This window comes from Seriola lalandi, unplaced genomic scaffold (assembly GCF_002814215.2).
Source record: "Seriola lalandi dorsalis isolate HSWRI2012SDOR001 ecotype SW California unplaced genomic scaffold, Sedor1 jcf7180002054735, whole genome shotgun sequence".
Lineage (NCBI taxonomy): Eukaryota > Metazoa > Chordata > Actinopteri > Carangiformes > Carangidae > Seriola > Seriola lalandi.
Genome location: NW_019525288.1, coordinates 266,208 through 278,462, shown reverse-complemented (window position 1 = coordinate 278,462; position 12,255 = coordinate 266,208). Strand labels below are relative to the sequence as shown.

The following is a 12,255-nucleotide window of genomic DNA, read 5'->3' as shown; positions in this document are numbered from 1 at the left end:
TTTAGGATTAAAATAGTCTTTAACATTTTTCATCTATTTTCTTTTATTTTTTTTATAGCGGGAGAGGACGTGGAAAGAATCTCAATGATTATGCACTGCTCCCCTTCACCAGGTAACCATTAAACAGCTCTTCACATCTTTCATTGTGTATCTATATGTTTGCTTTTGTCAGCCAATGTTTAAGAGCTTTGAAATAATCTGAAAATACATGGCTAAATCAAGTGTCAATTTTTAATCAACCGTATTGTTCCATCGCCAGGAGCTTTCAAGCCTTGTGAGCACCTCCTGGGTAACTGGATGATTCGTCTGACAGTCTGGTTCATCTGCCTGGTGTCGCTGGTCTTTAACAGCCTGGTGCTGGTGGCGACCTTCTCCCCCGCACAGCGAGCAGCAAGCCATTCCCACTCCCTCACTGTATCTCTCTCTCCAGCCAGGCTGCTCATGGGGCTGCTGGCCCTGGCCAATCTGCTTACAGGTGTGTATGTCGGCGTGCTGACCGTGCTCGATGTTGCTACCTGGGGCTCCTTCGCGGAGTTTGGTGTGTGGTGGGAGATGGGGCCTGGCTGTCAGATCACAGGAGCTCTGGCCGTCTTCTCATCAGAGTGGGCGGTATTGTTACTGTCACTGGCAGCTGTGGAGCGTAGCGTTGCCGTGCGGACGATTCTCGGGAAAGTAATGATGTCACCCAGGAGGAACGGCGGCAGCCATGGCGGATGCTGGAGAGGAGATCGACGCTTCAGCCTGGCTGCAGGACTACTGGGGCTGCTGGCTGCTGCTGGAGCCTGCCTGCCTCTCCTGACCTCCAGCGACCAGTCGGCCTCTCCTCTCTGCCTGCCCTTCGCTGGGGGTGAGAGTCCAGCTCTGAGTGTCACAGTGGTTCTGGTGCTGCTCAACGCACTTGCTTACCTGTTCACTGCAGCTGTTTATACCCAGCTGTACTGCCACCTGGGCAGGGTGGAGCTGGCTGATCCAGAGCAGACAGGTGCCCTGCGACATGTAGCCTGGCTCATCTTTACCAACTGCATCTTCTTCTGCCCTGTGGCAGCTTTCTCCTTCGCCCCTCTCTTGACTGGCTCTACAGCTGGCGGCCCAGAGATCGCCAAGTCTGTTACCCTCATTTTCTTCCCGCTGCCTGCGTGCCTGAACCCAGTGCTGTATGTGTTCTTCAGCCCAGCCTTCAGGGAGGACTGGCTGAGACTACGCGGCCGCGGAGGTTTCACCAGGGAGGTGAAGGCTGGTGCTGAAAGTCATGGAGACGAAGGTGGTGGAGGGTCAGAGCTCACAGACGGGGGATCCTCCACCCACCTGGGCTTTGACTGTGGGGTGTACTCACAGCTTTGTGGAGAGACAGTTGTATGCGAGCAGTGCGAGGCAGCGCTGCATGCCAGGACCTGCTCTTCCCCCTCATCCTCCACAGTCTGTAGTCACTTGGTGAAGTCTCACAGCTGTCCCACCCTCCTGGCGGGAGCTGCAGTGTGCCCGCGTGCAGAGGGGTTTTGGGCAGACAGCGGCACTCCCTCCGCTCAGTCTGAGTACGCCGATGAGGGGGACTCATTTGTGTCGGACAGCTCGGACCAGGTTCAGGCCTGCGGCAGAGCCTGCTTCTGTCAGACCAGAGGCCTTCCTCTTGTACACTATTCATACAATATACCTCGAGTCAAGGACTAAGGACGCTTCAGAACTCCACTATATGCACAGATCTCTGTCATGTGAATTTAGATGCTACAAGAATATGTAAACCTTTTTATATAAAGAAAAATGTGCCAACTACCCTGCTCAAAGACTATTGAGCAAGCACTTAAGAAAACAGATGCAACCAATCATTTAAAGGGAACTTGGATACCATTTCTAAATGAGCTGAACTGAGCACATCATGTTACACAATGGTCGACAAAGGATCTTGCAATGGAAAATCTTGCCACCAGTGCCTTCCGAGTGGATATCATGATTTTGCGAGCTTCAATTTATGTGTCGAAGACTTTATGGTTCCTCTGTTTTACCTGTACTTTTAAGCTTTTTAAATTTTAATTGTTATACATCATGTCAATTTTTAAAGCTTCTCCACAGCAACTGTCGATTTTATACTTAGAAAATTTTGTTTAAATATAAATGTAGCAAATGTAATAATCATCCTAGACTTTCTCTGTTTGAATGTAACTTTCAGGCGGTCTTCACCCATCAGAGGGGAATAATGTAACGTCACCGATAACTTCTTCCCTACCTGCGATCATACTCTTATCAGTGTGAGAATGGTGAATGCTAGTCTATAATAAACACTTCTTTGCTTTAAGTTACTAAGACTGAGAATGTGATGAAAGTAGCAGATATCACTGTTTTAGCAACAACTATGCTTGGCGGTTTTGAAAGATTTTATTTATTGTGTGAGCAGCAGGAGTGTCTGGGTGGAGACGATTTCAGGTGTATGAAAGGTGGCCTTTGAATGATGAATATACAATATAACCCTAAACATTCACCAAAACAGAAGCACCTCTTTTTCTTATCCTTCGCAGAAAGCTAGTACATACACACAGGTTTAGGTCATTATTTTCAACAGTCTGAAGGAAAATTCCTGTTATTTTTAAATCTGGGCCTTTTTTTTATTTAGTAATTTTTTCATCATGCTCTTTGATTTGGAACAAAGTTTTTATTTCTTAACTGCAGAGCTATAAAAAACACACAAACACAGTAAAATAACACTTAAATTAGACCTATTTTATCTGATGTTTCAGCTTATTTTTGGCTTACAGAACAATGGCTGACCTATTGCTCTATTGAATACTGCGTCAAAAGCTGAAAGATTAAACAAAGAAGAAGAAACCTATTAATTAGTGAGCTTTAGATATACTGGTAGGTGGATTATGTTCCCTCCAGATACATTAAGGCTAGCTGCTTGCGCCTGCTTCCAAACTTTATGCTAAGCTAACATAAGCATACAGATTGTATAGAGTGGTTTCTCATTTCTCATATAACTCTGGGGGACAAAAAGAGAATATTTGCCAAAATGACGCAAAAGAAAAATACAGCCAAACTTTTGTTTTTATTTTACCCCATAAAATATAAAAGTTTCTTGACAAACATACAACAAACAGGAATCAAAATCACCTTTATTCACACTATTTTCATGAGATGACATACATTTGATTGATTAAAACCCATTTTTAAACATAATTTTACTTGTGCACAACAAGTTAAACACATGAATACCGTCCAAGTTAAACACGTGAATGTAATGTGAAAGCATCGTGACGTGAACACAGCAGGAGACTGGCAGCCAGCTGAGTCAACAAGAGTGTATACACAGTGCCAAAAGGTTTGAAATGGACTATTATTACTGAAAAGTGGGTGATCATTAACATTGACATTTAACGACATTGTCTACACTGATTTTGTATTTAAAGGATTTTTTTTTGGTGTTGGTATACAGTCAGTGTACCTGTTGTACTATACAGTGATGTAAATCGCCAAATTTTCTACCGGAAAAGAAAATGGGCATGATGGAACAAAAGTAGTAAAATAAGGCCTATGTTGAAAACAGGAGGAATTACCTTCAAAGTAATTAATTCAGGAATGTCTTTGCAATCCAGTTTCATTATCAGTGAGTGACTCAGAAACTTGCTGTATGATCATTTAAGTCTGCATCGTCCACTTTTATTGTACAGATCATCAGAATAGCATTTTTATACTGTAAAGCATATAAATGTAGACATCTTTTGCCCTGACAGCTGACCTGAGTGATACTGTGAGTGACGAGGAGTTGACTGATGTTTGGTGTGCTGGAGCATGACCGTACACATTAAGGTGGATACACCCTCGGAGCGTGTATCCACAAGTGCACGTCATGTGAGTGCTCAGGAATTTAGACAATGTAGGCAAACATTTTCTTCCACCAACAAGACATTCTTGTGCCCTTATAATGCACCATTTAATTGTAATCCTTTGGGTTTGTTTTCTGTTTTCATGTAGTCTCGACTGGGTGTCTAAAATCTTGCACCAACCAAAATGTCCGTTGATTGTTTGAGATGCCTGATGTCCCATCTGGTGAAAATGTACAAATCTTTTTTAGTAGTTTGGTTATTGGTTTTTGTATTTGTATGTAAATTATTTGAAAAGAAAACAAGTAATCAAGAATGGGATGCTAACCAAGGAAGCTACCTCCTCAACTGTAGTGGCTACCAGCAGTGCTTTGTAAAAGAATAGTCTGTTTTCATTTGTTGTTACTTTGTTTGCGTTCTTGGCTTTATGTTGACACATGTGGTTGTACATCATCATTTTAGTGCAAATTGTGGGAGGAATCTATGTACTGTATACTGTGATTTTTTTTTTTTTTTTTTTTTTTTAAATCAAACTATAAACTATGAATTTTTTTGGTTTATCTTTTATAGATACAAACTTGCAGAATAATATGGATTATGAAAAGTATCTCACTTAATTTCAGTTCAAATTAAATCTTGTAGTTTTTCATGTGAGATCTCCCCACGTTGTTTTTTTATTCTGTTCAAGTAGAAAAATAATTCTATAAATTGTGTATGAATAAAATTGTGTTCACTGCATTGTCTCATAGAAAGGTCAGATCTCCTGAAAATTAAAGCATTGACAATAATCCTACATGTTTTTCTCCCAGCAGAGTTCCTCATCAGTCTGCAGTGGCCTCATGGGAAGACAGGTCAACTGTTCATTTTCAGCTGAAATTATGTAAACTGTGTTAGTGTTAAAGGCGACAACATGTCCTATTTCTACTATATGCCAAAAAGCCAGTGCGGTTTAATCAGTTGGTCACTTCAGTCCAGACTGAAAACCTCTGCACCAATTGGATGGACAGACGTTCACGGTCCCAAGATGACGTATCCTAATGACTTTGTTCAATCCTCTGACTTTCTCCATGAAGTTCACATTTATGGTTTTGAATGGAATATCTCATGAACTGTTTGGATGGGTTGCCATGAAATTTGAACCACACATTCATGTTCACCTCAGGATAAATTGTATTTGTTTTGATGATCCCTTATCTTTTCATCTAGCGCCATCATCAGGTCGAAATTTCACCTCAACCAGCAGTTTGGTTTATAGCTAAATACCAACAAAACGAATGACATTCTTATCAGCCTCAGCTTCCTTTTACCATCGGCAGTAGTACAGTGTGTACATTGATGTATCAATAATTATAAATCATATAATTCTGAAATAGGCAATTCTATATAATGAGCACTTAAAGTATATGTTGATGCTAACATTTGTTACATTTTGGCTGCATTGTATTTGTACACTGTGACATTGTTACTTAAAAAGATCTGACTACTTCTGCTAATGTTAGCATTTAGCTCAGAGCAGCGCTGTGCACAGCGTGGCTATCGGCTTACTCCCATTAAACTATTTTCAGTCGAAGTTTCCCATGTAAACACTATTTTAGGGACAGTTTTGCTTTTAATCTAATTTTTCTAAGTCTGTTCACATTTATAAGACCATTCAGTGGAGTTGCCTGCCTCCCATGTTGTCCACTACTGCAGGCTGCCTTCACTCATGCAAGTGAGCTGTAACTTGGTGATGAGTGAGAAATTACCCCCTGGGATTGTATAAAGAATCAGACATGTAATTTGATAAATCCTGTTTAGCTTTGAACCATGTAGCCTTTTCATTTTGTAATTTGTGGATTCTGGTGAAGTCCCATGTCAAAACACCTGACAAAAACTGAGGCGCTCTAAGACATCCGTCATGTATGTTAATAGTGAGGCTGTGACAGGTACAAGGCTCGCTGGATCTCTTGCAGCTGTACGCTGAGAGGGAGGGCACAGGAAGTATTTACATTCAAGGCATCAAAGGAATAACTGTTGACTGATGTTACAGCAACCCCTGCACCAGCATGTGTTCCACTTCACTGACACAAGTCCCCAGTGGAAAAAAGGACATCCCAGCTATTCCAGTCCTCCACACACATCCCTCTGTGGCGTGCACATTAGGCACATGCCCCACACTTCTAGCTTTAGTGAGGCTTTGTTACAATAAAACTAAGCCCTCGACAATTCTTGCAGAGTTCCACTGGACTTCTGACTATCAGTGGCATGCTTTTTGCATTTCCTGCATGCCACCGCTGCTGCAGTGATCATGATGGCAGTTTAAGGAGCTGCAGTCCACCTCTACCCAAGTACTGACTACACTGTAACATAATACCACTGCTGGATGTATGACTGAATAAATCACTCTGTATTTTGTGCTTTTGGAGCAAGCTTTATGCACACAAATCAATCACACTAACAACCATGTAATCCAAGAATGACAAATCATAAATTAGTTTCATAAATGCTATTATCTATTATCCATATTTACTACACACCATTATCCATTAAATCTCTAATCTAAGTTTTTGAAATGAAGGAGAAAAGGAGTGACAAACCATTGTAAATACTAATAATTCCATATTAAAGAACAGTCAATTTAGTTTATAAATTTACAGCAACCCCCGCACAAGTAGTAAATTTAGTTTATAAATGTATTAACAGCGAGGATGACTTGATAATGGTAAATGAGGGAAGTGGTGCAAAACAAACAAAAAAAAAAGTGAGCTAAACACAGTTTGTTATGCAGGTGAAGAGCTTCAAATGACACAAAACAGTCGACATGCAGGAGACGCTGGAGACAAATCGATCTTCTCTTCATTCAGCAGCTCGGAGCTCTTTCTTCTTTTCGTCTTTCTTTTCTTCTTTCACAATTTGAGCTGCAAGGCAGGGACATCGGTCAAGATACAGAGGCGTTATTAAATCCGTTGCACAAAGTGAGGTTGGTAGCATAATGTTCATAAACAAATACAAACAAGTTACCATTAGTTTTAGTTTACCAATAGAACTTTTTTAAGTTGATTTGGCTAAAATGTTATTAAACAGGTGCCTGTTTACACATCCAGAAGACTTATTATATATTAATATTAATTAATTCATATTCACTCCATTTAGCTCCAGTTTGGTCTCCACCAGCTCCTGAGGGAAATATCTCTGCTCTCTAGCTGCTAAATGCTTCTCTGTGATCACCAGCTAGTTCCTGGCTTTGTATGTCTGTGTTTCGGTGTTGAGCAAGAAGAGTACATTGAGCTTTTTTGTTGAAAATGATGCTATGAGAGCCGTGAAAGTGAAACACAACAGTGAAGTTGCAGGCAGAAAAAGACGGAGGGAGACTTTCATTTAGAGTATATATATCTACACCAGATCCAACTACTTTGTTGTTTCTGAAATTTTCAACCACATCTCAAGTGCTCTCAACCCAATGATGAAGGCCAGGAGGTGTGATTGAAAGCTTCAAAAAGAACAAGTTGGATCTTCTGTTAAGAATTTCTTTGGACAGTTTTCATATTAGTTTATGGTAATCCTGCATTTCTTTTGAGCTCATTTCTATTTTGCTATAATCAGAAACACAAGAAAGTCTTTCCAGGAAATTTCTTAAAAATCAGGAAAACATGACATAATACAGTCCATTTCCGTGTTTTTTCATCACACCATTCTAGAAATTCCACCACAGGAAAAATAAATGCTATAATTGAACATTTTTACTATATATTCTCAAATTTACACTAAAATATATTTTTCTTTATAACAGACTGCCATTTATTTGATGTGGACTTTGATGATAGGTGTTATTTTTAAAGCATGAAAAGGAGGGGGAATAGGGAAAAGGAGGATGCTGGCTGGAGGCTGGAGTGTCTAAGAGCATCATGACAAAGAGGACACGTTTCTGTCTCTGTACCACCGAGCAGGATACTTACAGCGAACCTCCAGTTTACACTCCACAATGTCTTCTCCGCTGTCGTTGACTGCTTTGCACATATACACTCCCCCATCGAATGGACAGGGCTTACGGATCTCCAGCGTCAGGACGCCCTGCTTACTCAGCATTCGGTACTTGGCTTCATTTGAGATGTCCATCTTGTTTTTGTACCAGGTCACTTTGGGCTAATAAGATAGGACAAAAGATCACAGTACATCAGGTGATATTTTTCACAATCTGCAATACTACTTACAATTGCAAAATTAGGCCACAATGCAGTACTGACACAGTAGTATTCACTGGATTTATCTGCTGGATACTGTGTGACTGAGAATGGGGTGTTTATTACCTGCGAGGTTACCTGTGTGTGTGTGTGTGTGTGTGTGTGTGTGTGTGTGTGTGTGTGTGTGTGAGAGAATGTTATAGGTATGAGTCTCTGTTGGTTACAAAACTACAAAGTGGACCATTGGTAAGGAATTGTCCAAACTTCATTTAAAAGTTCTTCTTTTTTTTTCATTGCAATAAACGTTATGACCCAGCTGCCGTTCACATCTGAGATTTTTTTCTGGGTGTCATCAAATATATGATTGATTTTTATCGCAAATATCATGTAAAGACTCTACTGACCTTCGGTATACCTCTGACTGAGCAACTGAGGGTTGCACTGTATCCTGCTATGATAGAGCGGTTCACTAAAGGATGTGTGAACTTGGGAGCCTCCGAGAAGTCGTGTTCCTTGTAGGAGGGCGGCTTGTAAGCGATACCTGCGGACGGACAGACAACATTTATGACGACAACTCGGATTTCAATTGCAATATCTGTACTTGTAAGACATAAAATCAGAACCATAACTGCTTTGTACTAATTATATACAGCATGGTGCAGTCAAAGCCCACCTGTTTTCTGGATGTAAGCACTGTCTTTTGTTTCTCTAGCCTCTAGGCTGAGGCCCACCAGGTTCATGGAAAAGGCTCGGAAGACGTACTCATTCCCCATGATGAGGTCAGACACGACGCAGTTGGTTCGCCTGTACTGATCGTAGACTGTATACCACTCCTTCATATGAATCACAAAAAACATTTCAGTTTTTCCACTTCGTTAAACAGTTTATCTTGTGCAGTATGTGCACATGTATATTGGGCCCTTTTCATTCATGTACTTGCGTGGATATGCATACAGATACACTTGACAGCACTGTCTGCTGCATTACCCCCCTTGACACCTCCACCTGATGATGTCACTACAACTTGAAAACTGTGAATCTTAAAATAAGAAACTAAAATGTGGCAGGCAGACTAGAGTTAATCACATCAGATTTCTGTAGTTTACCAAACCATTTAGGCACACATAAACTAAAATTGAATCCATTTTTGTTTGTTCACTCAGATATATTGTATTTGCTGATTAAAATATGGCAAATGACAAATCTACCTGAAACTGAAGGAGTTGTGTGAGAGTTTAAATTCATTTATTAAGGTATAATATTGAAATAGGATACGAGTAGATTTAAAGCACATGTGCCCTCAGCCCCTTTATGTCTGACATCTAACAGGTACACCGTACATTGCTACTGGTAACATGATAATCAACATCCCCAAGCTTGCTATAAAGAGATGCAAGTGAAATTAATTTGATCTAATAATGACCACAGTGAAACATGAGCCATCAGACGAGCTGGCCAGGAGAACAATGTCCCCGCGTCACTGTACAGACAACCCGGACCAGGTCAAGGCTACGAGGATAAGATTAGGACATTCCTGGCCGACATTGTTCCTGGCAGCTCGAGGTGGAGGATGGTGGCAGCTAGAGCTCTTGCCAGCCGGCCCATAATGCATCACCCACAAAGGAGATTGTGTGCTCAGCATTGGCTGATTGCAGAAAATGTGTCACAATGGAGGCTAAAATATCCCTCTGTGTCCATGCAGCATTCATCCTCCCACATGTACAGACACACTCGTTTGTGTTAACAGTAAAGGGAGGTTTGCAGATGAAGGCAGCTAAAGGCCTACAATGGCTCCATTTCAGGTTTAATGACACGGTGACCATGGTGCCTTTCTCTGAGAAGACCACTGGAAGTCATATTTTATTTTTCCGCTCTGTTCCTTGTAATCCAGACATGACATGAGTGGCCACATCTTTACTTTCAGTTTGATTGGATTGGGCAGTGTCCCAATTATATTCAGATCTTGGTCTCTCTTTCAATACGTCTAGTACCTAAAAGCACCATTTGCTTTTTGGGGAGTGTCAAGTGCAGGAAAAATCTAATTTTATTGTTCCTCTTTCCAATCGCAGCTGCTCATTATCGAGTGGAGCAACATGCATTTTTGAAATTTAATTTATCTACATTGGCTTCAGGTTGGTATTCCAGCACCTTTCAGATTGGGCCCGAAATTTTCTGAATGTCATATGCATGTGGATTCTCTGAGGGTTTCTTCTGGCTAATTGCTATAAAATTATTTAATTTCAATAAGAACTGCATTTCATAAGAAGATTGTTTTCAGCTTCATTTGAATTTAAATTAAAAACAGATGTGAGCTTTGTTGCTAGGTCCCAAGGGTGTGGAGTCTCACCATGGTCTTCTTGTCAGCTTTCTGAACGGTGTAACCAGTGATTTCACAGTTACCGTTGTCCTTAGGCGGCTTCCACTCGAGTGCCACGTTGAAGCCCCAGACATCCATGATCTTCAGAGCCTCGGGAGGCCCTGGGAGATCTATAGACAAGAGATAAGAACTCTGTAGGAGGTCACTAGTACGAATGTTGCTACAGTTTAATGCAGAGATTGTATTTATCCCTGCCAGCTCTCCATGTGTTCAGTCCTGCTCACCTACAATCTGCAGATTGACACTTGCCGTGTCTTCCACATTCTCAATCTGCACGTGGAGATCATACTTCCCCGAGTGTTTTCTGTCCGTCTTGCGGATGAAGAGGATTGTATCGACATCGCTGTTCCTCACGTTAGCGAATGTGGGTTCCAGAGGCTCCCCATCTTTACTCCATGTCACCTTTGGCCTGGGCTTACCCTGCATGGCCAGAAAAGACAGAGGCAGGGTTTCACTTCACATTGCTGTGTGCCAGTCTACAGATTACAAACAAAATCAACCTTTTAACAATATATTCATCTTCAAATACATGATCAGTTTTTAAGGAGATATTACCCAACACGGCTTTAGTATGTTGGTCAGCCTGTCACTGAGCCACTGTGATTTCAGAGTGAAAAATCTCAACAACTCTGAGCTGGATTGCCATGAATTTGGTGAAAAACATTCATGGTCTTCAAAGGAAACGTCCTAATGACACTGTTGATACCCAGACCTTACATGCAGGGCCACCAACAGGCACCTTCAGTCACAAAATTAAAGGTGCCTTTCGATTTTTCATTGTTTCAAAAAGGGCTGGGTGCATGGACGGATTATGAGAAAATGGGCCTCTGAGCAGAGATAGGTAAAAGCCCCCATACCTTTTCTTTTTAGGATCCTCACACTGAAAGAGAACATTATTAAAAAATTGTTTTGAGTCTCCTCTTGGTATCCTTTTGTCTTTTAACTGAGCTCTGTGACTTTCAAACAAGAAATACTAACAGTCAACTATACAGAGCTCTGTTTCCCTGGGCCTTACAATAGCTATGTCCCAATGCAGGGGCCGTATCCTTCAGAGGACGCCGTCACCAGCTGTGCCTTTACTGTGGTGTCACAAAGCGTGGCTCTTGTCGCCGAGCAACTTTGGGACAGGTTGGGCCATGAAGGAGCCGCTCATTGGATCTTTCGTTGCCCAGGAAAAGAAGTCCACATTTCTGGGACGCATTTGAAGGAGCCTTCGAAATGGGACAGCGTAGTTGCGCCGCTGTGACACAATTGGTCTTCAAATGCATCTGAAGGAAGTGGCCCCTGAATTGGGACACAGCTAATATAAACCATGAGAATGTAGAAACTTGTCCGCCTTGTTGTCAAGCAATATAAAATTACATTTATCGTAATTGGAAAATTTTACACATATGATCAACCCCAGCACAGTTGTTTTTTTTGGCCACATATTCCAGATTTACCCAAGTAACTGGTTATTTGTCAAATGTTTCACATGTGAATACTAACTGCCTCATTCATGTTTCACTCAGGTGTTTATACTGTATGAAGTCACCAGTGAAGCGCCTTGGTGTTTAGAGGACAATTTTAAAAAGGCGGCTGACTGATTTAGTCGACTGTGTACTGCACCTGGAATGGAATCAAAAGGTTGACAGTGTCTCCAACTTTCTTGATGAGAGTCTGCCGGAGATTTCTGGGGAGCCAAATTTTTGGGCGTTCTGTGCAAGAGAAAAACACGAAACACAAAGTAAGAGGCACGAGGGGTGGACTCCTGGGAGTTTAGCCTTGAGCTAAAATAGATCTAAATAAACAAATGTGGAGGAAATGAAAGAAGCTCAAGGATGAGCTGAAGTGAGAGGAAAGGTTTGGCTTTGTGATTATCATGTCTCCTATAAATAAATGCATTAAATGCTTAATATTTAGTGTT

General features: G+C 41.3%; 2 protein-coding genes across 2 annotated transcripts in view; one reads left to right on the top strand and one right to left on the bottom strand.

Annotated features, from left to right (window-relative positions):
- lgr4 (leucine-rich repeat containing G protein-coupled receptor 4) overlaps window positions 1-4,550 on the top strand; it is a 32,254-nt gene extending 27,704 nt beyond the window's left edge. Inside the window, exons 17-18 of the mRNA XM_023424375.2 lie at window positions 59-112; window positions 260-4,550. Of these exons, the coding sequence (XP_023280143.1) occupies window positions 59-112; window positions 260-1,668 (1,463 nt within the window). The 3' untranslated portion in view covers window positions 1,669-4,550. The remainder of the gene's footprint in view (window positions 1-58; window positions 113-259) is intronic.
- Window positions 4,551-6,201: 1,651 nt separating this feature from the next.
- mybpc3 (myosin binding protein C3) overlaps window positions 6,202-12,255 on the bottom strand; it is a 33,707-nt gene continuing 27,653 nt past the window's right edge. Inside the window, exons 27-33 of the mRNA XM_087178778.1 lie at window positions 11,958-12,046; window positions 10,574-10,769; window positions 10,320-10,459; window positions 8,646-8,805; window positions 8,377-8,513; window positions 7,748-7,934; window positions 6,202-6,709 (exon numbers count right to left, since the gene is read on the bottom strand). Coding sequence (XP_087034904.1) covers window positions 6,648-6,709; window positions 7,748-7,934; window positions 8,377-8,513; window positions 8,646-8,805; window positions 10,320-10,459; window positions 10,574-10,769; window positions 11,958-12,046 — 971 coding nt within the window. The 3' untranslated portion in view covers window positions 6,202-6,647. The remainder of the gene's footprint in view (window positions 6,710-7,747; window positions 7,935-8,376; window positions 8,514-8,645; window positions 8,806-10,319; window positions 10,460-10,573; window positions 10,770-11,957; window positions 12,047-12,255) is intronic.